Genomic DNA, 27,233 nt, shown 5'->3' with positions numbered 1-27,233 from the left:
TAGATTAAAGAATTTTGAGTGTTTTGAGTGAGGCAGGATGTGAAAATCGACACTTTCAAACTAACATTCTGACACAGAATCCCTTGGCTATTTTTAATATCAATTTCAGGGGAGTGGAAGTTATTTAAAGATAACTCAGTTTTTATGATGAAAAATAGGATGTTACATCGCAGATGGAACTGGAGGGTATTATGCTAAGTGAAATAAGTCAGTGAGAGGAAGACAGGTATCCTATATTGTCACTCGAATGTGAAACTTGAGAAACGTAACAGAAGACCATGGAGGAAGGGAAGGGGAAAAAAATAGTTGCAAACAGAAAGGGAGGCAAACCATAAAAGACTCTTAAATATAGAGAACAAACTGAGGGTTAATGGGGGAGGGCTGAGGAGGGGGCAGTTGGGTGATGGGCATTGAGGAGGGCACTTGCTAGGAGGGGCACTAGCTGTTTATGTAAGTGATGAATCATGGGAATCTACCCCCTAAACCAAGAGCACACACACTGTATACACTGTATGTTAGCTAACTTAATAAATTCTCTCTCGATCTATATCTATCTATATAAAAGAAAAAAAATCAGATTTTAGAGGTGCCCTAGTGGCTCAGTCATTGAAACATCTGACTTGGATTCAGGTCAAGGGTCCAGAATTCCAGCTATGCTGCGGCTCTCAGCTGTCAGCACAGAACCTGCTTTGGATCCTCTGTCCCCCACTTCCTCTCTGTCCCTCCCCGCTCATTCTCTCTCTCAAAATAAATAAATAAACTTAAAAATTTTTAATTAAGAAATCAGATGTTAAATTAATGCATTAAAATGTTTCCTTTGTTTTTAAGAAATGAAAACTAAGTGGCTAACATTGATTGCTTTTAAGATGTTGTCCTATTGTTAGTCACTTTTGGGGTCACTTTCCAATATTCGGAGCAAGTCTTATTATTTAGGTTGATCCTTAATAACCTGAATATTTTTGTTTTTACATAAGCTGTAGGTTTCCTCATTACAAGTCTAGCAAAAAATTCCTAAGTACTACAAATTCTTAGGTATCTAGAAATTTATATAAAAGTTCCTAAAGTACATGACATTCACCATGCCATATACTTCAGTAATCTCCTGAAAGCCAGGTTTAATAAATAGGTAATTGGTATTTCATTATAAATCATACCTTGTCTTGGAAAAAAAGTTATTTTCATTTAGTATTACTTTGCTTTAGAGATTACTCATCTCTAACAGTAATTAAACCAACAGGAAACTAGTTATAAAGTCAACGTAGTTTGGCAAAGGATCGCTAATAAACTAATCAGCATCAAGCTTTTCAAAGAACAATGAATGACAGATTTATGAGAGGAAGTTTAAAAAACCCTTCATTTCTAAAGAAATGAACCCCAGAAAGGAAGCTGCTATATTAACAAACATAATATTTAAAAAATAAATGTTTTTAAAATGTTCCCTAGCAATGTTTGGAATTATTATTATTGTTACTTTTTTTTTTTTAATTTTACTAGCATAATACTCTTTCCTCGACGTATCTTTCCGCAGACATAGGAATTCTCGCTTTGAAGATTTATCGACGGCCTACTCAGTCAAGCTAGGAACTGCCTTGTTAATTTACTAAGCTGTTAGTGTCCTTTTTAGCGGTCTTTTCACCCAATAGACCTTAGGTATTTCAAGAACAGAGCTAGGTTACCTACCTCTGCGCGCACAGTTGAGCCTTTAAATCCCATGCTTAAGACTCACCTCTTGAAAACTAACCTTGGCCGTATTACATAAACCCACTAGACATCAGATTTTCATTCGTTAATCGAGTATGGTACTAATACCTGTGTCATGAGATTTCTATGAGGGTTTAGAGAGATTATGCACAGCTCTTAGAATGCTGCCTGGTACACAGTAAGCGCTCAGTGCTACTCCTGTTGTGGTAATTCCTTAATGTATACAATAAGTGAGAGCGCGAGTGAAAAGGGAAGGAAGGAAGGAAGGAAGGAAAGAAGGAAGGAAGGAAGGAAGAGAAAGAAAGAACAGATCAGTAACTTGCAACTCCCAAGGCTGGAGAGGGCTAAACTGGTCCCCCAACGAGCAGAGGGAAAAGGGGCTCTCCGTGCGCCAGCCGGAGCCGGAAGCCAAAGTTACGCTACAGGCGAGTCCAGTCTGGAGGAAGCAGAGCTCTTGGCCAATAGGCGCAGTGCTTGCGAACATCTCGTCCAAGGGGTTTTGAAACCGCGAGAACAGGGGAGAATTATCGCGATGTTGCGTCTTCCTCTCCATCCCCAACTCTCAGGAGCACGGGTTCCGCCCCGCCCCCCGCCGTCGGCGCCCCGCCCCTCTCGCCGACCCTCCGCAGGCAGTCCAGCGCCGCCTGCGCCCGGAGCGCTGGCTCCGGCGGCGCCGAGGTGAGTGCGGCTGTCTGTTGCATCGGGTGGCTCGCGTACCGAGGGCCCCCTGGCCCGACCTCCCGGCCAGCACTCTGGGTCCGGCAAAAGCGTCAGGGCAGCGGCGAATGGTCCCTGCCCCGAGCGGGCCCGCCCCGGCCTCGGGTCGCCATAGCTGCCGGCCCCTCCCCGCCTTCCGTGGCCGCAGAATTCCGATACCGGGTCTGTGAAATCCCTGCCCCTGGGCTCGCAGCTTCCCAACCGTAACGACCTTAGTGTTTGGTTAACTCGGCAGGTTTGGCAAAGCGGCAGGTGTTTTGCCCAAGACTTACTGGGAAAACAGTTTTTTTACAAATGCTTTTAATATACAATATTTAATTCTCTAATCTCTCCAGTATTAGAAAACTGGAGTGGGTCTTCAACCGGATTAAATACGGAAGTCAGTCTGAGGGTTTCCTTTTACACACACCTGCTTAAACTGTGTGACATTTTCTTAAGGTGGGAGGATTTGTTTACTTGTTTTAAACAATAATAAAGTGGGCTGGTGTTTACCTGTCAGAAAACTTGTGGAGGTATACTTGTATACCGTTAATATCTTTAAGTATCCCATTTATCTTTAGTAGATAAGAGGTAGTGAAGGGAATTTGTGTAAGAAAATTATCCATCCTGGTAAAGGCTGTATCTTGCCAATGAATGCGTTTTTGGAAAACCATTGGCATTTTTTATTATTGGCACCTTTCAGATTTCATTTATGTAGATTTGATCTCCCAAACTGCCTTTGTAGCAAAATGTATTTTAGCAGGGTGTAATGATGTTTTAAAGGCAGCCCAATCCCAGCCGTCAGGATTCAGAGGGAAAACAATTAGGTTACATTGAATTCTCTTATTGGATCTTCCATCAGTGAAGGTGGGTTTTGGATATAGTTTTCCTTTGTAGCCTTACATTTGTATAAACTTTGCCTACCACTTAAATTTAATAATAGGCAAGAAACGCCCCGTTGAACATCGAAGTGCCTGAAAGGCTATATTGTAAGGCAGTGCACAGGCTTTGGAGTCGGTCCACCTGGGTTGGAATTCTGGCAAGCTACCCTCTGAGAGACTCAGTTTCCTTATCTGTAAAACAGGCTAAATAATGTCTATTGCAATGTGTAGTTGTACGGATTAGGGATGTTTATAGTACTTAGCAAGCACTCAGGATATAGTATCTACCAAATGACCAAAGATTAGAAAGTGAAAAAAAAATCTACCTTGCAGTCTTAATATGCCCTACTTTCATCCACTTATCAGCTGTTTGAGGGCTCCTGCTTTGTGCTAGATATTGTGCACAGGCAGATACACAAGAGTTAAGAAAGAGCCAGATGTCTGTCCTCAGGAGCTTACAGTCTGTTTGCTAGATTGATGATAGATACACCAATAAATATTTAGATTCCGGAATGTGAGGAGGCCTACATATAAAAAAGAGTAACAAGAGAACAGTGATTTTTACTTTGAAAACCAAAGGTTGATGGGACAGTGCTTTCCAGGCTAAGAGGAGAGGCAGCAAGTGGTGTGAGGAGTTTGGCTTTTGAAAGAGACTAGGAAAAAAGGACTAGAAAAACCCAGGAGCTGGGTGAGAAGCCAGGGAAGGGTGCTGCCATATAAGGCTGGAGAAATGGGATGGAGGGGCCAGATTATGAGGAGCCCTCAAAGCTTTGTAAGAGCTTGATTTTCTACAAACAAACAAAAACTCTGGAAGGCTGTATTTAGTTCATTTGTGTGCACTAGGGAGTGAATTTTCTGAGAGGAGACCATGGGAGTTATTTTTAAAGGCCCACTGCTAAGTGATTAAGATATTAGAAAATATGTAGGGTGGACACCAGTAATACTGAGGCCCTGGCCAGAGATGAGAGTGGCTTTTGGTTTTGGCTGGTGGAGACATGTGGATGGACTTGAGATGTATTTCAGAGATGGAAGCCACCGCCTTAAGATACATTGGAGGTACCAGCTGAGTGGGAGGGTGGGCTCATTCCTGACTTCCAGCTTTCTGGCTCCTGCCGCTGGGTGGGTAGGAATGTGCGTGCCATTTACTGAGATGAGAAACGCTGTGGAGAATTCGGATTGCTGATGAAAAGCAAAAAAATGGCTTAAGTTTGCGGCACTTGTGAGCCATCTAACCTGTTTCCAGTTTACTCTTTCAGTGAATAATAACCAAGCAAACTTCTCTTTCCACACAGAATCATCCATGTTATTTCTGGTTTAGTTCCCTTTTGCTTTGCAGGTGAGAGAATTAAGATGTAGAAAGATGGAATATGTTGTTCAAAGTGACATATGTCTCATAAAAAGGTTAAGCGTGTAGGTAGAATCTGTATGGCAGAGTTTTGAGTTGTAATGTCGCGTTGGGGATATTATTGAATATTCCACATTGTCTGCCCTTTTAGATAAAATGGCAAGTGCTTTCTTATTAGATAGGAATTGGGAATTTGGAAATAATAGAAAATAACCCCAAAAGTTACAAAACTCTGCTAATGGAAAGCTTATGTTACCACATTTTGCGCTAACCAATTAACTTTGTGTTAATTCCCAGTGAAAATAGGTTTTTCTTAAGAAAAAAATTTGTTTTCTTTGAAAGGCACGTTCAGTTGGGAAGTTCGAGAAAGAATGCCCAGGAAAATGAGGTAGAACCTTTGCTCAGAGCTCAACCTCTTAGTGTTTTTGCATTTCCTTAGTATCCTGTGGAATCCTGTGAAGAACCCAGGCTTTGAAATCCACGGGACACCCTCATCTCTACCCAAAGGAAAAAAACCCCCAAAAATCCTTGCTTGTGTCCCTTATGAGCCATTTGGCCTTGGATAAAAGTGTTGAAGCTCTGAGTTTGTTTCTTCTTGTGTTAGTATAGTGATTGTGAAGTTTGTTTCTGCTGTGTGCCTCATTGATAAGAGGGCAAATGTTATTTCTCTTCCTACCCTGTCAGTTTCAAAGCTAGAAGGGAGTTCTGGGTTCTGTTCTGGGTTCTGGCCTTTACCAATAAATTGCAGTCTCCATTGTGTACGTTAGGCAACTGAGACCCGAAAAGATAATACAAGGTTCTTGTTTTCTAGCACAGTATTTCTTCTTTAGTTGAAATAATTAAACTTTATATTCCTGGACCTGTTTCTTTACTGCTTCTGATCATCTACAAAGTTAAGAATGAGAAAAAAAAAAAGAGATAAAGGAAGAAAAAAATTAGAATATTTACATAGTAAGAAATGAAGAAAACGAAACTGTAAGTGGTCTGTGTTTTGTATGTATTTGGCAATATTTTTGAAATACCTCAAGCCGCACATAAAACGAGTTAGCTCAAGAAGGAAATGTTGCTCTGTCTGATTTTTAAGCTTTCTTTGGGGGCATGTTATGAAATTAATGTCTGTTCTGTTAGGCATTCTTATCTCAAGTTCAAGAACTATTTTTTCAATTAGCACTGTTGCTGCCAAGTGGTACATACAGCTTCAATAGTGAGAGTATTTTAATTAAATAGTTATCTAATCTCCTAAATATGTGTGACAAATTCAGTCATTATGAAGGAAGAATACAGGGATTGAATGTGTAACTCTGTCTTTAGTGTTTGCAAATAGCTGGGTGTGCTAACTGGTTTATTTGACAGTGCTTATGAGCACTATCATAATTGTTCAATCTTCTTGTTCTCTTTAGAAATGGACCAATTTTGACACGATGTAGAGCTGCAGCGTGCCTGATGGGATGTATTCAGTCATGGCATCTGAACTTTGTAAGACGATCTCTGTGGCAAGGCTGGAAAAGCACAAGAATTTGTTCTTAAACTATAGGAATCTGCACCATTTTCCACTGGAGTTACTGAAAGATGAGGGACTACAGTACTTGGAGAGGCTCTATATGAAAAGGAACTCCCTTACGACCTTGGTACAGTATTCTATTGCATTTTAAAAAAGCCATTTATAATGTGGTCCTGACCAAGATATATTTTACATATCCTAAGATGTTCAGACCAGGATGTACATCCCCTCTTGTTATCTAAGCAGGGAGTGAGAATACAAATACGGGGGTTTCTCGTTAGCGGAGAATTCATTATCCAAGTCCCTCCAGTATGAGGTTACGGGAAGAGTTGTATAGGAAAGCCAAATATTCGCTGATGTGCGCTAATAGAATTAGTGTCCATTCCAGAGCCCCGCTTCTCCTGGCCTGTGTATCTGTCTTTGCTTTCTTTGTGTGATAAGCTCCTTAGATAATTTTTGGGTGTTACCATACCAAATGGACCAGTTAAAAAGTAGAGAAGAGACAGACCAACAAAGATGGCCTTGAGTTAGAAGCATTTAAAAAGAGATGATGTGAATATTAAAATATATAAGGACAGACATTTGGGAAGCTTTATGTAGCCTTTGTTTGGGGGGAAGAAATGTAACAAAAAACCCTCCCGAACCCCCAAATCCTTCTTTATGATTGCACTGTGAAAATCAGATGATGTAGAATTGGCTCTCATCCAGTGTGTTGGAAAAAGTTTTGCCACAAAAGGAACATTTGATTCATTATTTTTACATTCTAAGAATAAGCACATACTTATCATTATAACCTTATTTTTTAAATTACATATAGAATTTTATTATGTATTTTATTATATAGAAGATTAAGTTTTATTATGTATGAGATTAAAAAACAGTTTAAAATTTTTTTTCAAGAGAGCGCCCTAACGTGATTTCTTATTCCCATTCTTATTGTGAAATTTGGTCTCTGTTTTTTTTTTTTTTTAATGTTTATTTGTTTATTTATTTTTGAGACAGAGCATGAGCGGGGAAAGGGGCAGAGAGAGAGGGAGATACAGAATCCAAAGTAGGTTCCAGGCTCTGAGCTGTCAGCAGCAGAGCCTGAGGCAGGGCTCTAACCTGCGAACCATGAGATCATGACCTGAGCCAAAGTTGGACATTTAACTGACTGAGCCACCCAGGCACTCCTGGACTCTGTTTTAAATGTATGTGCTTTATGTGGCCTTTTCTGGCTGCCACTTAACCTCATTTAAGTCTTAGACTTGAACTCTTATTATTCTTACTCATTTTATGATGTCTTGTTTCTTTGTGAACAGACCTATTTTTCATTCTCTTCTCTCAGAGAAAAGAATCTATTTGTACTATCCTAAATATCTGAAAGTATGCCGTACTGGCTTCATTTATATAGAATGTTATCCTTGGAAAGATTTATTTAATCTTGTGTGAGTAGAAAACATAAGATTTGTTCATTTTTGCCATATCTAAAAGTAAATAGAAATACATTTTTCATTTTTAGTGTTTGGCATTTTGGCATAGATGTTATTTTGAGTGCCTAGTTAGATTTTATGAATTAGATTTTTCTTTTTTTTTTAATATTTATTTATTTTTGAGAGACAGAGACAGAGTGTGAGCGGGGAAGGGGCAGAGAGAGAGAGGGAGACACTGCATCTGAAGCAGGCTCTGGGCTGTGAGCTGTCAGCACAGAGCCCAGCGTGGGGCTCCAACCCATGAACTGTGAGATCATGACCTGAGCCGAAGTCAGATGCTTAACCGACTGAGCCACCCAGGCGCCCCATAGATTTTTCAATTTTAAAACTGGAATTATCTTGGGAGCTTGGGTGATTCAGTTGGTTAAGTGTTCAAATCTTGATTTCAGCTCAGGTCATGATCTCACTGTCCTGGGATTTAGCCCTGCTTTGGGCTCTGCGTGGAACATGGAGCCTGCTTGAAATTCTCTCTCTCTCTCTCTCTCTCTCTCGTTCTCTCTCTCTCTCAACCTCTTTCTCAAAATAAATAAACTTAAAAAAAACTTTATCTTAATCAAACTTTAATAATATATTAATCCTTTTGGAAAATCATCATTGCACGAGGTGAAACCATATTTACCAAGTATTCCCCTCCCCTCCTTTGCGGAACAAGTGTTGTGAGAAATAATTTGTCAAGGATTAAGGCTCAGATTTTCCTGTTTGTTGTTTATAATTTTTTTTCATGTTTATTCATTTTCGAGAGAGAGAAAGATGGGGGGGTGGGGGGATGAGTCAGGGAGGGTCAGAGAGAGAATCCCAAGCAAGCCCCAAACTGACAGCATAGAGCCCAGTGCAGGGCTTGATTTCACAAACTGTGAGATCATGACCTGAGCTGAAATCAAGAGTCGGATGCTTAACTGAGTCACCCAGGTGCCCCTCCTATGTTTGTTATTGATGTAGTAAGAAAAAATTGTGAGTGGATTACTTCTTAACTGTTAGTCAAAGTCCACTTGAGTATAGATTGTTAAAAGAAATTGACCTTTGTTTATGAAAGTTATAGTGAGCTTTTGGTTTTGTGTGGTTTCTTAGCTATAGTTTTCTATTTGTGAAAATACTTAGGCATCTGCTATATGGTTGTAACCCATATTCATAATGGCTCATAAGCATACATTTCAGGTTCATGTTTTGCCACCTTTTTGTTGATCAGAGATTAAATTGTTACATATGTTTATGATAGGTGTATGTATTTTATTTGAATGATTTCTAACGAGCTGGAACATTTGATTCATGTGTATCAAAGAGCTTTTAAACTGTAGAGTGCTATACAGATATTAGGGTGTAGGAATCATAGCAGCCCTCCCATTCCTTGACAGTACTAGATATAAGACGCCTAACACATCCAGTATAGTCTATGAATGACTGCACAAGTTTTGAAGGCAGATGAAATAGTACTTATCTTAGAGTGCTCTCAACTTAGGGCTTTTAGAGTGTTTGCTGGTATTATTGATAAATTATTGATATATTTCCTAAAGGCGATTTAGTATGTGGAAGTTTTAGAAATTTATTATTTTAAATATTTATTCCTGAGAGAGAGAGAAAGAGACAGTGTGAGCAGGGGTGGGTCAGAGAGAGAGGGAGATACAGAATCTGAAACAGGCTCCAGGCTCTGAGCTGGCTGTCAGCACAGAGCCTGACGCGGGGCTCAAACATCGGGCAGTCAGAGCCCGATGCGGGCTCGATGAATTGTGAGATCATGACCTGAGCCGACATCCGACACTTAACCAACTGAGCCACCCAGGTCCCCTCCCCCCCCTTTTTTTTTTTTTGAGAGAGAGAGGGAGTGTGGAGGAGGGGTGCAGGATGAGGGTGGAAGGGAGAGAGAATCTTAAGCAGGCTCTACACTCAGCGCAGAGCTCTATGTGGGGCTCCACCTTGCAACCATGAGATTAAGACTTGAGCCGAAATCGAGTCAGATGCTTCACTGACTGAGCCGTTAATTTTAACACTAATGCCTGTGTTCAAACTAAAACATACCAAAAACCTTTTTAATGTGTTTAAAAGAATAAACTTTTCATATTTTAAATCCAAAAATGATACGTGCTCTAATATCAGTGAACATATGGAAATTGTCTCTCTCTCCATCTAGTTTTATACTGTGGAGTAACCAGTGTTAGTAATGTGGTTGTATCCTTCTACTGTTTTGCTTTGTATTTATGTAATTATATACTTTATCCATAAAGTTGCTTTATACTTTTTAAGCAACAAAATAGAATCATACCACACATATTTCCTTGTAGATTTCTCTTTCTACTTCACGGCATTCTGATTCCACTAACCTCTAGGGCCAGGAGAGGCACATATATGCTTGTATGTGCAAGTGTGTGTGTTCAGGATTGAGTCTTAAAAGTAGGATTAGTGGGTCAACTGGTAGTCATGTTTTACATTTTAAAGTGCTTTTTATCAGTACAGTCAGCCCTTGAGCAATGCTGGGGTTAGGGGCGCTGACCCCCTGCTTAGTTGACAAGCCGTGTATAACTTTTGACCCCCCCAAAACTTAACTACTAACAGCCTACTGTTGGCCAGAAACCTTACTGATAACCTAAACAGTTAACATATATTTTACATGTTATATGTATTACATACTGTATTCTGATAATAAAGTAAGCTAGAGAAAATAAAACATTACTGAGAAAATCATAAGGAAGAAAAATGCCATTACAGTGTTGTTCAGTATTTATTGAAAAAAATCCATGTATTAGTGGACCCATGTATCATTAAACTATGTTATTCAAAGGTCAACTGTATTTCATTATTCTGTATTACCATTGATTTGTATAATTGAGAAATCTTTTTTTTTTTTATTTTTAAAATTTTTTTTTAATGTTTTATTTATTTCTAGGAGAGAGAGAGAGAGAGACAGCATGAGCAGGGGAGGGTCAGAGAGAGAGGGAGTCACAGACTGAAACAGGCTCCAGGCTCTGAGCTGGCAGTCAGCTGGGGCTCGAACCCACGAACCGTGAGATTATGACCTAAGCGAAAGTCGGACGCTCAACCGACTAAGCCACCCAGGCGCCCCTGTATAATTGAGAAATCTTAAAAACTTCTTTTGGGGGGCACCTGTTGGCTCAGTTGGTTGAGTGTCCAACTCTTGATTTCGGCTCAGATCATGATCCCAGGATTGTGGGAATGAGCCCTCCTGTCGGGTTCTGTGCTGAGTATGGAGCCTGCCTAAGATTCTCTTTCTTCCTCTGCCCCTCTCCCCTCCCACACACACACACACTCTCTCTCAAAACAAACAAACAAACGACCCCCCCTTTTTAAAAACATAATGAGTCAATTTATATAGCAGTCCAGTTATGTAATTCATAGGTGAATAAGTAGTAGTTAGGAAACATGATTTTGGTTCCTAACATTTATCTTAGAAAACATTTTTAAGAATTTTTCTATAAATATTTTAAATGCAGTTCAAGAATTAAGTCTCACCTTTGTGGTAGTTAGAAGACAAATAAGAGAATAGGAGATATAAGTTCTGTGTTTGTCACATGATGGGTATTCACATAGTTGTTGAATAAATAAATACACGAATATAAAGTCGATTATGGAGAGTTCCAGACTGAGAGCCCCTGAAGGCAGGGACTCTGTCTTAAGTTCTGTATCCCCATGCCCGGCCTGCTGCCCAGCATTTGTAGGACACGTCTAATTCTATGTAACAGGACTGTAGAAGACTTTTTAAAGAAGATGCTATTTGCATTGACACTGAAGAGTGACTTTTGGCAGGAGTTTAGGAGGAAAAGTATTCTTTCAACATGTATTTATTCAGTACTTCACTATGTGCCCAGTACTCTTCAAGGCACTGACTTCGAACAAATTCTTATTCTCATGGAATTTTCATTTGTTGACATCCCAAGCTGAAGAGAAAGTATGAACTAAGACTCAGTGTCAGGAAGTTCAGGAGACAAGTCTAGGTGCCTATTTTGCCTAGAGCAATGTTTTTTTTTTTTAATGTGTTCTTCAGAGCCTGAGGGTTCCTAAAAGGGCGGAGGTGGAGATTTAAGGGGAAACTGAGCAGTAGTGTGTCTCCTTCAGTCAGAGCAGCTGTCATTTTGTTTGCTCCTGTATTGGTGCTCTCTACACAAAACCCCACATGGGTGAGGTGTGCAGGTCTAGTAAATGTTTTCAAATTCCTTTTAGCGGAACCATTTATTCAGAAAGTTCGATGAGTAAAATAGATGTAACTGGGAATTATTCTTACTTAGGGGAGGGGATAGGGAAGAGTCTTGCTCAGTCCACACCTCCTTCCCTTCTAAGGACCTGTGTGTATTGTCTAGGAAACCACAGAGTGGAATAGAAAGTCACTAACTTAGCACAGCTGACGTGAGAATCCTACATTCCACCAGGCAAGGCCATCTGTTTGGGGAGTGATTTGCAGAAAACTTAGGTTTGAAGTTGTTGGGAAGAATCCATGGCACTTTGGCTAGAGAAAGGTAGGAGACTTGTTGGCCTTGTTCAGCAAGCTGTTGGTCGCCAGCTTAATGGTGGGCCCATGTGCCTTGTTTACGGGAGTTTCTCAGCACCCAACTGAGGTATGAAGAAGGTGCCCTGTTGCATTCATGCAGGCTTAGGTGTTTTCCAGGGGGATACAATACAAGTACAGAGGGACTAAGGGAATTTAGGAATTTGGCAGGAGGGATTGGGCCATGGTTGATGGAATATGGAATGTGAGCTGGATTGGAGGCAAAGAAAGAAAGGAGAGGAGTGCATGAATAGGGAGAATGGAGAGGGGCCAAAGGACCCACTGACATTGAAGAATTGTATTGGGCCCGATTGAGTAAGCCATCTAGGGGGATGGCACATGTGGTTCTGGAGAGAGACTGCAGGTGTAGAGAAGTTTCAGGTGAAGGTCGGATAGGAGTGTGCCGGGTGAAGGGGGCTGAGATGAATCCTACCCCCATGCCCCTTCAGTTCTCTACCAGTAACTAGAATCAGATTTCTAAGATTTGGAGAAGGAATAGAGCTTGGATGCAGCAATCCCCAGCTCTGAGCCTTAACCCGGAAGTTCCTGGAGGGAGGGAATTAGCAGGAGACGCATTTAAGGACTGCGGTCTCAGGAAGGGGCTGTTTCATTGTTGGTAGCAAAACCTAATATTAGGAGATAACAGACCCAGTTTCTATGTGCTACATCTCTTTGGACCTCAGTTTCTTCGTTTATAAAATAAAAGGCCACAGAGACATGGAAGGGGGTGGGGAAGAAATCCCAATCTGGAAGTGAAATCACTTAATGGATCAGCCAGTTTTTTCTCTTAATGAGAATAGTAGGCAAGAGGTTTTCCTGGGGACATGAAAGAGTGACCTACCCAAATACGAATGGAGCTCTCACCAGTTGCCAATTTTGTTTATAAATATGAATGGACAAGAAAAGACACTAAATTTTAATGAAAGAGGGGACTTTGGCTTATGTCTGAGCAATAAAAGCAATGGACCTTGATTAAGCAATTAATCTCTGCCACAAGAGACAACTTCACTTAAAAGTGATATTCTGCTTGGATCGAAGGGAAGCAGAGATCTCTTCATCACCTTCCGAATTGGAATGGGGTATAAGGCATGGAAGTGTTTCCTTTCCTATTGACTCAGGAGAAAATATTCTTGACCTTCCCCATAAAATATAAACAGGCAAATAAATCATAAAAGAATGCAGGTAGTCCAAACACAAAGTGATGTTTAACTTCCAATAGAAGGTAAAATATTGATCATCCTTTCCTATTAGATTGCCAGAGACTAATACCTAGATTATTAATGCTTGATGTGGAAGACAGTAAGAAGATACTCTCACACACTGTCAGATGGAATGGACTGGGCTGAGTATTTTTGGTGGGTGGTTTGCCCACATCAGGCAACATATTGAATTGGTATTTTTCACCTGTAAGAATTTACACAGCAGAAAAAAACGTCACGTGAACCAGGATGTTCATCAAAACATTGGTTGCAATGAAAAATTGTGAAAACCTAAGTGTTTATCAGTGTGGGGTTGGTTAAAATCTGGTAGCAGCTAACATCATTTGAGTCTTTAGTAAGTTCCAGGCACTGTCTTAAGCTATTTGTGTGTATTAAATGGATTAGTTAATAAATTAATCCTTAAGACAATCCTGTGAAGTAGGCACTATTATTATCCCTACTTAATGGATAAATAAATTAAGGCATTAAAAAAGCATCGATCAGACTTAATAGTGATTAGAGCTGTGGATGGAGGGAAGGCAAGAGAGTGGGGGTGGCCACTGGAAGAGCCTTACCTAAGGATGTAGAGTAAGAGAGAAAGGTTCCATGAAGTTTGGTTTAAACTTTTTTGCTAAATGCTTATTATTTTCACAACTAAAAATTAATTAAAATAGAGAATTTTGGAATCTAGTAGCACTAAGATCTTAGCCAGCTCTCAAATTGTATTCATCAGTGAGTCTAGGTATTTTGATTAACAATGATGACCATGCCTGCGTTATGCTGCATTGACAGCTTCTGTGGCTGGTGGCCGGGCTGAGGGTGAAAGGGGCTGCTGTCTGGGAAAGTTACATAGCTATGCCCTCCGCCCGTTCTGAAGTTGGTTAAGGGTAGGATCTGGATTGAATGAACATCAGAACACCTGGAAAACAAAGAAATAGTATGAGAGCATCACGGCATCAAGTGTGGCAAAAGAAAATTGGGAGAGGGAATTAAGCTTTGTTTTTGTTTATTTGATTCAATTTGAATTCCAACATAAGGGGCTTCTTGTTATTTCTTAAACTGAATGTGTGGAGATGGTATGTCAGGTAGTAAAGCCTTCAGGTGCTCTGTTGTGTTCCGGTGCTGAGGTGTCATATGTGAGGTAGTCCTACAAAACACTGATTGCAAATGTAGCCTGTCTCAGGGACACACTCATGCCTGAAGAGTAGTTCTGTTATAAACAAAAGCTGCTTTTCCTACTGAATTTTCTGATTTCATACTTTGCCCCCTCATCGTTACTGGTTGACTGACAATAGTAGTTCCCTGTCAGTTAGTTAACAAAGTATTTGGAATAGTTGAGAAAATGAGTGTCAGACCCCTAATTTAATTCAGTTTATTGAATCATAGAATTTCAAAGCTAGATGCAGCTTTTTTATAGCCAGTTTCTGCAGTTTTTCTTTTTGGGGAAAGTAAGAAGAGGTTAATGGATGGGTCCAAAGTCACTTTTGTGGCCAGTTAGAGCATATACCAGGTCTCCTCATCTGTCACCTAGTTGGTCTTTTGTTTTAATTCTGCAAGTAGCTACTGGTGACCTATTTCTGGCCTAGCACCATACAGTTAAAGTCCAACCACATTCATCCGCTGGGGAGCAGTGAGGTTAAGTGAGTTCTCCTGGTCACCTCTGTGACATTTGCCTCTGAGGTCTACTGTGTAACTTTTCCTGATAGAAATGTTTTTAAAACTTGTAGCTCTATATACTTTCTTAAAATACTGGCAACATGCCTTGGGAGCCAGGAAGAGAAGGTTTAGAAGGGGGTGGCAGGGAAGCAGGTCTTTCCCTGATACCAGACCATATCCTTACACACTGGACGGCTTCTGTTTGCAAGCACCAGGCTCAAAAGCCATTGCTGTGTATGTGTTTGCTCAAGTTGAAATTCATTTTCAAGCATGCACTATACTAAAATGAGCCACCTGTACCTTAAACATGAGATACCAGTTTCTAAAGGTTCGTCCCACCAGATCAGTCAACAAATGCATATGTGAGTGAGGCACTTGAAGTATAATACACTGAGCTGGGAATATGCTCCCCCCTCACAATGAACACTTCTACATCGTCGTCTTTTTTTTTTAATGTTTATTTATTTTGAGAGAGAGAGCGAGAGAGCACATGTGTACTTTGGTATGTTGTGATGGTTTGTAAATGAAGTGCCTTTTTTCCTTCAATACCAAAACCTCATTGACTTTCTTTTTTTTTTTTTTTTTTTTTTTAAATTTTTATCTATCTTTAGGAGAGAGAGAGAGAGCGTGATCAGGGGAGGGTCAGAGAGAGAGGGAGCCACAGACCGAAACAGGCTCCAGGCTCCGAGCTGGCAGTCAGCACAGAGCCCGACGCGGGGCTCGAACCCACCGCGAGATCATGACCCAAGCGAAAGTCGGACGCCCAACCGACTAAGCCACCCAGGCGCCCCGCTCATTGACTTTCTTAAAAAATAATAATAAAAATAATTTTTGAGGTGAAGTTCACTTAATGGAAAATCAACCATTTTAGAGGGAACAATTCAGTAGTATTTAGTACCATTCGCAGTGTTGCACAAGCAGTGCCTCTGTCTAGTTCCAGACGTTTCCATCACTCCGGAGTAAAACCCCTTACCCATTAAGCAATTTCTCCCCATTCCCCTCCACAACCCAGCCCTGGCAACCACCAGTGTGTGTTCTCTTTATGGATTTATCTCTTCTGGATAGTTCATATAAATGGAATTATTCATTATGTGTCCTTTTCTGTCTGGCTTCTCTTCACTTAGCAGAAGTGTTCTCAAGGTCCATCCCAGTTGTAGTGTGTATCTATTTATGGCGTAATAAGATTCCATTGTATGTACACCACAGTTTATTCACCCGTTCATCTGTTGGTGGACATTTGGGCTCTTTCACCTTTTTGCTGTTGTGAACAGTGCAGCGATGAATATGGGTGTACGTTTGCATGTTTGAGTACCTGTTTTTAATTATTTTGGGCATATACCTACCTCCTACCTAGGTGTGGCATTGGGGGGTCATATGGGAACTCTGCCTTTTTGAGGAGCTTGCAAGATGACTGACCCACTTGACCAGCAAGGTACAAGGGTTCCAAATTTCTCTGTATCTCACCAAACTTGTTATTTTCCAGCTTTTTAAAATATTGTTATTACACCTATTACAATAGGTGTGAAGTGGGTAGGTGTGAAGTGACACCTCATTATGGTTTTGATTTGCATTTCCTTAATGGTAATGCTGTTGAGCATCTTTGCATGTGCTTGTTGGCCATTTGCATATATTTACAGAATATTCAAATTTTTTGCCCATTTTTAAATTGGGTTGTTTGGGGGTTTTTTTTGGGTTAGAGTTCTTTTATACTCTGAGTGCTAGACCCTGAACAGATATGTGGTTTACAAATATTTTCTCCCATTTTAAATGCTGTCTTCACTTTCTTGAAATTCATGTCCTTGTAATATCCTTTGATGCACAAAAGTTTTTAATTTTGGTGAAGTCCAGTGTATCTCTTTTTTCTGTTGTTCCTCATGCTTTTGGTGTCATATCTGTGAATCCGTTGCCAAATCCACAATGATAAAGGTTTATTTCAATTTTTCTATGAGTTTTACAGTTTCAGCTGTTCTCTTTAAGTCAATCCATTTTTAGTTAATTTTTGTAGATAGTGTCAGGTTAGAGGTCCAACTTCATTCTGCGTTTTATAACTGCTATAAATACATTTAATCCATGACGTCTCTGACATGTGTTTTTAGAGGTCAGAAATGGAGCAGATTTTGCTGAACCCTGAGTCTTAGCGGTTCATAACAGCAGAGTTCTTTCTTTTTTTTTTTTTTTTTTAATGTTTTATTTATTTCTAGGAGAGAGAGAGACAGCGTGAGCAGGGGAGGGTCAGAGAGAGAGGGAGTCACAGACTGAAACAGGCTCCAGGCTCTGAGCTGGCAGTCAGCACAGAGCCTGACGCGGGGCCTGAACCCACAAACCGCGAGATCATGACCTAAGCGAAAGTCGGACGCTCAACCGACTAAGCCACCCAGGCGCCCTCTTTTTTTTTTTTTTTAATGGCAGAGTTATTTCTTTTACGCACACTGCCGTGACTTCATACTGCCTGGGGACTCTGCTCCATGGTGTCCACAGTCGGATATGAAGACTGACAGAGTTTCCATCATGTGGAGGTCACTGTGAACTTTCTGAACTTTTTTTAAAAGAAATATTTATTTATTATTTTGAGAGAGAGAGAGGGGGGGAGAGAGAGAGAGAGAGAGAGAGAGAGAGAGACAGAATCCAAAGCAGACTTCAGGCTCTGAGCTGTCAGCGCAGAGCCCGACATGGGGCTCCAACTCACAGACGCTGAGATCATGACCTGAGCTGAAGTCGGACACTCAACCAACTGAACCACCCAGACTCCCCTAACTTTGTGAACTTTTATGTAGCTTTCTGTATTTCACCCCCAAAAAATTTATTTTTTTTTTTAAATAAAAACAAAGTTAATTAGGGGCACCTGGGTGGCTCAGCTCAGGTCATGATCTCACAGTCCTGTGATGGAGCCCCTTAGTGGGCTCTGCCCTGGGTGTTGGAGGCTGCTTGGGATTCTTCATCTCTCTCTCTCCCTCTGCCCCCTCCATAAATAAACAAACATTTTTTTTTGAAAAGTTAAGTTTGGTGACTGAAGGGGAAAAAACCCGTTATCATTCACAAACCGTCACAATACACCCAACAAGCTTTCTAGTTTTTGTAATGACACATTTCAAAGTCATGAATTAAATGCACTTTAGTTCTTATAGTTCAGACTCTTGAAGGCTACTGCTTCAACATAATATCACTGACCAGAGTAAGTCACTTAGCCGTATCCAGCTTGAAGAGACAAACGCATTCCTACCAGAAAGAGAAAGAAAAAGAAGGTGGTACACAGTGCCTACCAGAGCATGTCACTCAATATAGTGTTTGCAACATATTTGAACTGTTTGTTCCAAGATACACAATTTAAAAATGTTCGCAGGACACCTGGGTGATTCGGTCGGGTAAGCATCCGATGTCAGCTCAGGTCATGATCTCATGGTTCGTGGGTTTGAGCCTGGCATCGAGCTCTGTGCTGACAGCTCATAGCCTGGATCCTGCTTCACATTCTGTGTCTCCCCCTCTCTCTGCCTCTCTTCCACTTGTGCTCTTTCTCTCAAAAATAAATAAGCTTTGAGAAAAATTTCTTTAAAAAGTTCACATTTAAGGAAGTAGACAGTTTTCCTTAAAAGGGTGTAGTAAAACGTCGATTCAAAATTAGAGGTAAATTTTATAGTTAAACCTGCTTGCTTTTACATTCCTTGGAAAGAAAAATTGTTCAGCTAAGTGCATTGTGGGATTTAATGCAGAGAATTTTGGCTTAATATAGAAAACATTTTCAGCTAGTTTAGTAGAAAGTAATTCAGTGAGGCTTACCAGTAGGTGTCAGTCACGGCCCGTGCAGTGGGCGGGCTGGTACTAATAAGGGTTTGGGTCCCCCCCCCCCACCTGTATGGTAATGAACTGCAATTTTCTTGAGGTCAACTTGCTTATTTTTAAATAAAGACACAGTGTATCTACTCATTGATAAAGATATAGTGAGGCACCATTAGCAGCAGAAACCTCATTCAGTGCTTAATTGTGTGTGAAGCTGTATAGCTCAAAAGAGCTAACCTGTTTCTCATGGGAAGATTAGGATACTGTTGGATGACGCCAAATAGTCATCTGGAAAGAATGATCACAGGTCAAGATGTGATATTGATTGTAGCAGATCAAATAGATGAGGGTCTTTTTTTCTGGATCAGTCTTTCCTTTTTAGAGGACCAGCTGTTATGAAGCCTCTTACTGCCCCCTCCCCTCATTCTCCCATCCCTATAGTTGCCTGGTTTGCCTAGGAAGCTTTGTATGTGCGCCCATAAATGGAAGTGCTGTGCTCCTCAAAAGAGGAGATACCTGCACTAAAAGAAACGTTTTGAGGATTTCTATAGATCCAAGAGTAACATCTGCAGAAAGACTTGCGTGAAGGACCTCATTGCGGATATTGATATCAAAACATGTAAAAAAAAAAAAAAAAATCACAGCATTCAGGATTTGAAAACTAAATATAAACGATTTTACCAAAAATGGGTACTCAGTAAATGCTTCGTTGTCTTCATAACAATATTCGTATTCAGTATTTGGTTATCATAAAAGGAAAAGGATATGTGTATATATAAGCAGCTTTGGATGCTGTTGCTAAGTATTTAAATTCATCAGTATGCCAGCTTAAAGCGGTAATGTCATCTCCTTGTTTAAAATAAACCAGTGGGGATTTTTATTGTGCTGAGAATTTTTAAAAAGCTTTCCAATTTTATAAAATATAAGTTATAGTGATCTGTTCCATACCAGTCTGCAAAGTCATTATAGACCTTCATACCCTGTGGCCCAGACATACCAAACTAATGGTGTTTCTCTTACTAAGTGTTTAGAACCCAAATTGGATATAATATGATTGATTACTCAGTTACGTAGCAGGGTTTTTTTAAACTTTTAATGTTTATTTATCTTTGAGAGAAAGAGAGACAGCACGAGCAGGGGAGGGGCAGAGGGAGAGGGAGACAGATTCCAAAACAGGCTCCAGGCCCTGAGCTGTCAGCACAGAGCCCAGTATGGGGCTCGAACCCATGAACTGTGAGATCATGACCTGAGCCGAAGTCGGACACTTAACCGACTGAGCCACTGAGGTGCCCCAGTTATGTAGTAGTTTATGTGCATACCACATTATCGAATGTAATGTTTTTCAATTATTTGCGACCTAACGTGCTCACTGTTAAAAATTCTAATGATAGTAGAGTGGAGAATAGATAGCAGCCCTCACCGTTTTTCTAATGATGATCTTGTTACTCAGTTTCTGTCTGAAAAATTAGTTTGTTACAAATACAAAACCTTCCAGTCCTCAACACTTTTGTTTTTCTATTAACACAATTGTTTTTATAACAGGATTTTTAGAAGTGTAAGATCTGTTCAGGAGTAGTGTTGGGGAGTTACAGCAGAATAGATTGTATTTGCAATTTCCCAGACGTACCTCCCTGTCTCACATTTTCCTGTGTTGCTTCTTGTGCCTAGAAAGCTGATCAGAACCTTCCTCTGCCCCACAGCAACCTCTGAAAATTTTATTTGTCTTTCAGGACTCCAGCTACACCTAATTACTCCTAAAAAACAATTCATGATTCTCTGTTATTGATACCTAGCTTACCCTACGGTATGTTCGAGTGTAGAATAAATATATATATATTACTCCTGACTCAGTGTGCTCCTTCAGTCTTAACAACTCCTGTCTTTGTGTTTGTGTAAATTTGAACTTGAGGGGATGGGGGAGGGAAGAGGGAGTGGGAAGGAGAGAGAGAGAGATGCAGGCTGGCTTTCAGTTGCTTAGAGGAGGCTTTTCCTTTTTACCCCTGAGCCTCCAGCAGAGAGAAGCTTACTTGCAATGTGTGACTGGAATTTCTGGGATTCTTTTTGTGGAAGGGCCAATCCCTCCAAAACCGGGACTGTGTAAGGCACCTAGATTCATCCCAGCCTGTCTTTCCAGTGGCCTGCTTCCTACCCATGCCACACCCCACCCCCAGACCCCCTGAGCCCCAGGACCACTTTGTCTTGAGCTTACTTGGGTCTGGTTTTCTGGCGCTTGGAGATTTCCCTTATTTTCTTTTTCCCCAAGGCACACAAATTGGGAGTTTGGGGTGTGAATATTAGTTTTCTAGGGCTGTTGTAACAGATTATACAGAATAGGGGGCTTAAAAGAACAGATATGGATTCTCTCACTGTTCTGAAGGCCGGAAGTCCAAAATTAAGATGTGGGCAGGGCTGGCTCCTTCTCAGGACACTGAGGGAGAATCTGTTAACTTTTCCTCAGTTCTGGTACTTGCCAGTGATCCTTGATGGTCCTTGTCTGTGTCACTCCAGTATCTGGCTCCATTATCAAATGGCATTCTTCCCTGTGTGCGTCTGTTAAGAACAGTGTAACTTCTTCCATGACCATGGAATACAAGGTTTCTAGTTTCTCAGAGAGACCCTGATTTTATTTATTATTTATTTTATTTTTAAAATTTGTTTATTATTTTTGAGAGAAAAAGAGAGAGCAAGCAAGGGAGGGGCAGAGAGAGTCCCAAGCAGGCTCCGCACTGTCAGTGCAGAGCCCAATGCCCTGTTTGAACCCATGAAACTGCAAGGTAATGAATGACCTGAGCCGAAATCAAGAGTCAAACGTTAACCGACTGAGCCACCCAGGCGCCCCAAGACACTGATTTTAAGCGTTCAAGTTTATAGATGTAAACTGTAGTATGGGCCACATAAGCATAAAACCCAGACCTGCTGCTTTATTATTTTTGCATTATTTCCTCCAGATTTACACTGCCCGCCTCCAAAGATACTTTGTGTTAGAGCTCGTTAGAACTGTTTGTACATTTCTCAAAAATAAAATTTAATTCTGAGTTTTTAATTTTCAGCCAGAAAACCTTGCTCAGAAGCTTCCAAACCTTGTGGAACTGTGAGTCTGTTTATTCACATTTTTATAAACAACAAGAATGAAAATGATTTTAAGTTGTTTGAAATAATAGGATATACATTTTAATGCATTCATTTATTTTATTTTGGTGTCATGGTCATAGTGTTCATGTAGGTAGACCTGAAGTTCTGCCAACCCCAATAGTATTTTAAAGTATTTTACCGTTTAAATTTGTGTTTTAAATACTTCACTTCAAGAGAGTAAAGATGCTGAAAGATACTCCCCCCTCCCCCGCCCCCAGCCTCTTGTCATAGAATCCTTCTGGATAGTCAGTGTAATTGAGAAGATATATTATTGTTACTACATGTGATACTTGATATAAATAGTCCAGTAGTATAAAAGATTTAAAATACAAAGTGAAAGCCGACTTCGCTGTGTCCTCCACACTTCTTTTTTTTTTTTTTTTTTTTAGTTCTTTTGACAATTGTCTCCATAATGTGAAATAATATGTTTGCACCTTTGTTTTTTGGTGTATCAACTTTAAGTCTCTATTGACTTACCCGTGAGGAAGATTAAATTTAGAATCTTTCTCTTTCCAGCTCCCTCCTAATTGTGTTGAAGAATGAGTTTGCATTGCCGTTTCTTGTTCTCTTAATTATTTGGCAAAATTTTCAGGAGGTAAAGTAAGGAAAACTAACTTTATACCTCCCTCTTTAAGCTGGGAGTCTGTCATTCCCTGTCTCCCCCCTCCATTTTTTTTTTATTTTGAAAGATTTCAAAGTAACAGAAAAGTGGAAAGCTTAGTACAGTGAACACCCATATCCAGTTCACCTAAATTTAACCAGTTAACATTTTGCCACATCTGCTCTCTCTGTCCCCTACCCTCTCCCTCCCTCCTTCCTTTCCTGCTCTCTCATAAGCACACACGCACAAATTACAGACATTATGATACTTTACTACTAAATATATTAGTATGTATCTCCTAAGAATAAGGGCAATATTGCACTTAATTATACTATTATCACACATTAAAAGTAATATTAACTCAGTAATATCATCTAATATACATTTCATATTTTAATTACCTTAATTCCTCCCATTCCCAGTGTCTTTAAAGTAGTGTTCAGATTTGTCTGGTTTTTTTTCTCTTTATTAGATTCAGTTTAAACATCTTTGGTAATGTTCTACCCCATTTGCTTTATCAAGTTTTTAATTTCATTCTCTTTATATATGTGTGTGTGTATATATGTATATATATACATGCATATTTTTTGAAGCCTTTGAGAGTGTTGCGTACATCGTGGTTTTTTTTACCTCTAAATATTTCCGTATATATCTCCAAGAAGGATGTCTTAATGTTATTTTAAGTCTACTTTTTGTTTTTATAGGTTCTGTATAGTTTCCTTCATAGAGGTTTTGAACATTTCTAAAGTATATTCTTAAATATTTAATACATAATTTTTTGCTAGTGTAAATGGATTTTCTTACCTGTTAGCTCTTCTACGTGATTAAGTTTTCAATATATGAGCACTGTTGGTTTTCGTATGTTAACTTTATATCCTGCTACCTTGCTGAAATCTTATTAAGTTAGTTTTATCATTGATTCCTCAGGGTTTTTCAGGAATACTGACGTCTGAAAATACAGATAGTGTTGTTTCCTTTTTTCTAAACCTTAATGCCTTTAATTATTTTCTCTAGACCAATTGCATTGACTAGTCCCTCCAGAACCTCCAGAACCATGTGAAATTGTACTTGAGATCATGGGCCTCCTTGCTTTGTTTCTGACCTTAGTGGGAATCCCTCCAGGGTTGGCCCATAAGAAAGATGCTGACTTTATAATTAATGTGTGTGTATTCTATTGTGTTAAGTAAATATCCATTTGTAATAATAATCTATTGCTGCTTAACAAATTATCCCAGAATGTAGTGGCTTAAACTGTAGGTAAGGGTGCTTAAAAGAATAAATATCTATTATCTCATATTTTCTGAAGGTCTAGAATCTGGACTTGGCTTAGCTGGGTATCTTGGCCTCAGTGTCACTTTCAAAGCTATAGTCAAGGTCATTGCCCAGGGCTGCTGTTTTTACCTGAGCTTTCAACTAAGGAAGTATCCTCTTCTGTGTTCATTCATGGTGGTGGGTGGCAGGATTCAGTTAATCTCAGGTTGTTGGTCTGAAGGTCTCAGCTCCTAGCGGGCTGTTGGCGGGAGGACTAAATCCCTTAGTTCCTTGACACGTGGTTTCTCTGCAGTGTTGCCCAGCTTCCATCAGCACAAGGGGAAAAGCAAGAGAGGGTGTGCAAGACAGGAGCCACAGCCTTTCTCTAATCTAATCATGGACATGACCTCCCATCACTTTCGCTATATTCTCTTCGCTAGAAACAAGTCGGTAGGTCCAGACCACACTTAATGGGAGGCTGTTACACAAGAGCCTAAATGCTAATTAGTGCAGATCAGTAGGGACTACCCACCGCATCATCAATTCTGACTTCTCAAGAATTTATATTAGCATTGGGTGTGGAATTTATTCAAAGCCTTTTTCAGACTTTAAAGAAAAAATTCTTGAGGACTTCAGGCAGAAAAGTGAAACAGTCATGAAGATGGAGATGATCGCAACATGATACCCCAAACTGTATTATGTATACTATGGTGGTTGTATTCAGGCTTGACGGTGTTTTCCTTTGAGCCCTTTAAAAGTATTTTTATATAATATATGTAACATAATATGTAAATGTTTATATGTAATATAAAGTTATATCCTATAACAATGAATAATTTATAACTATTATATGTTATGTATATATTATATATAATTATACATATGTTAAATATATGTTAAATATATTACATTCTACAATAATATAATTATTAAATACACATATTAACTTAACTATACATTAATTATTAAATATTAGAAGAATAATGGCATATTAATAATCATGTATGAAATATAAGTAATATATTTGGTATATATTATATATTATGTGCATATATTATATATAATAGATGGGATTTTAAGCATTTTCCACATTTATTAATATATTATTTTTCTCTGGCTACTTTCAAGACTTTGTTGTTTGGTTTTCAGAAATCTAACTATGATGCGTCTTGGTATAATTATCTTTGTATTTATGTTGGAGTTTTGCTGAGCTACTTGAATATGTGAATTTGTCTTTTTCCAAATTTAATACATTTTCAATTATTAGTTTTTTGAATATTTTTTATGCACTGTTTCCTTTCTCCTTCTTGGGTACTGTTTACACATGTTACATCTGTTAATGTCCTACATTCCTCAGAGGCACTATTCATGTTTCCTTCAAGCTTTTTCCTCTCTGCATTTTAGATTAGATCATTTATATTGATTTTTCTCAAAGTTCATAAACTCTTTCCTTTGTAACATTCATTCTGTTATTTACCTTCACGTAGTAATTTTTTCAGTTTTAGGGCTTTCTTTTGTTCTCTCTCTCTCTTTCTCTCTCTCAATTTCCTGTCTTTATATTACAGGCATATTTTACTTTAGATCACTATGTATATCTATATAAAAATTTCTTGTCTGCAAATTCCAACATTTTGGTTATCTTGAGCTTTTAGATTATTATATCATGATAATTGGGGAGGTTATGTCTTGGAGACTGGAATCTGTTGTATTCATTTAGAGAGTGTTGATATTTTTGCCTTAGGAGGTAATTTACCTGGTTTGACTCAGACAAGTAAAGTGGTTTTTGGAGGGCGGCTGAACGCTCAGCCCAGTTCTTTTACCTGGACTGTAGTTTCTTCCCTATTTGCATGGTTCTGGGATTGCCATTGGTTTAGGCAAAATCTATAAATAGAATTTGGGGGGTCACGATTCCCTGGCTCTTCTTTTCTGGTATTCTTCCTTTACTTGCCAGCGGTCATGGTTTCTCTGAACTCTTTTCTCCTGTTCTTTAGTAAGACTGAAGTTTTCTATTAGAATTTTGTCGCCTTTGCATGGTAGCTGTCTGTACCCTGCCTTACGCTAAATGTGGTTTAAAAAACAAAACTCAAACTCACCCAGTGCCATTCCTTCTTCTAAGTTTTGACTCTTCTCCAGGACAGCTTGTTTTTGTTTATTCTGCATTGCCTTAGAGTCGTGTGTGTGTGTGTGTGTGTGTGTGTGTGTGTGTGTGTGTGTGTGTATGTTTTAGCATTTTAGTTGTTATCTGCCAGAGGATCTGTCTGGTGGGAGTTTATTTTGCTGTACTGAATTGGAACTTGCGTTCTTTTATTTTAACCTCTCTGTGTCTTTTCAAGTAAGTTTCTTGAAGTCAACATTAGTTGGTTCTTGGATTTTTGACCATTCTGACAACCTGGGCCATTTAACTGGAGTTAGTTTAGGTCATATTACATTTATGGGATTACTGAAATGATTCAGTTTAAGTTAACCATCTTACAATTTGTGTTCTATGTGTCTTAGCTGTTATTTATTTTTTCCCTCTTTTCTTATTTCTTTTTTTTTTTTAATAATTTCATTTATTTCTAGGAGAGAGAGAGACAGCGTGAGCAGAGGAGGGTCAGAGAGAGAGAGGGAGTCACGGACTGAAACAGGCCCCAGGCTCTGAGCTGGCAGTCAGCACAGAGCCCGACGCGGGGCCCGAACCCACGAACCGCGAGATCATGACCTAAGCGAAAGTCGGACGCTTAACCGACTAAGCCACCCAGGCGCCCCTCTCCTTATTTAAAACTATTTCAGTGTTATGTAGGATCTCATTTTACTACCACTATTGACTTATTAACTCTCAGTGTTTAAGGTTTATATTGTGCTGTTACACTCTACCTTCACATAACAGACTACTTCACTTGTAATGTCGGAACTGTACATCAGTACTTGATTCTTTGTGCTGTTGTATGTGTGTGTTTGTGTGTACCTGTCAGCATACTAATATATGTACATATCATGTGTATGTCAGAGTTCAGTTAGGAGATAGAAACGTACCCCTAGATGAAATAGGGAAAATTAATATAAAGAATTGTTCACTAATAAGGTGTTATTAACCACTAAAAGAGATGAAGAGGACTCTGTGGTATTCAGAAGTAGCAAGTACAAAAAACAGCTATTACTTCTGGGCTGAGGGAAAGTAGACAGTGAACGACTTAGGACTTAGGAGAGCTCCAGCCCCTCCGCTGTGAGTTAGAGCTCTTCAGTGAAGGGCCTGGCTGTAAGCGCATAGCCTGCTGGTGGCCAAGAAGCTCGCCAGCGGGCTTCGGCTGGAGCCGATCTCTAAGATCAGTTCACCGGTGGAGGAAGGTGTTGGTAGTCTGGAGCTGGTCTGTAGAAGCAGCCTGACCATGTGGCCTAGCTACCACAGAAGTGGCCACGGGGTGGCAAGACAGATGCCTGAGGCCGGTTGCAGATGGTCTGTGAAAGTGCGTTGTTGGATGGGGAGAGGGAGTCCGGGGGTGCGACCAGAGCTGCTTCAGAGCTGGGTGCGGAGTTCATGGTTGGAGAACGT

At 39.8% G+C, this 27,233-nt stretch overlaps 1 protein-coding gene across 2 annotated transcripts in view; it reads left to right on the top strand.

Moving 5' to 3' along the window:
* Window positions 1-2,298: 2,298 nt before the first annotated feature.
* The window catches only part of LRRC28 (leucine rich repeat containing 28), a 162,975-nt gene continuing 138,040 nt past the window's right edge, over window positions 2,299-27,233 (top strand). For both annotated transcript variants that reach the window (XM_039235064.1, XM_039235063.1), the window contains exons 1-3: window positions 2,299-2,379; window positions 6,024-6,251; window positions 21,768-21,808. In XM_039235064.1, the coding sequence (XP_039090995.1) occupies window positions 6,072-6,251; window positions 21,768-21,808 (221 nt within the window). In that variant the 5' untranslated portion in view covers window positions 2,299-2,379; window positions 6,024-6,071. The remainder of the gene's footprint in view (window positions 2,380-6,023; window positions 6,252-21,767; window positions 21,809-27,233) is intronic.

Source organism: Hyaena hyaena, unplaced genomic scaffold, assembly GCF_003009895.1.
Source record: "Hyaena hyaena isolate Hyena2069 unplaced genomic scaffold, ASM300989v1 scaffold_95, whole genome shotgun sequence".
Taxonomy (NCBI): domain Eukaryota; kingdom Metazoa; phylum Chordata; class Mammalia; order Carnivora; family Hyaenidae; genus Hyaena; species Hyaena hyaena.
The sequence above is the reverse complement of the archived record's forward strand: the minus strand, read 5'-3'. Positions and strand labels throughout refer to the sequence as shown.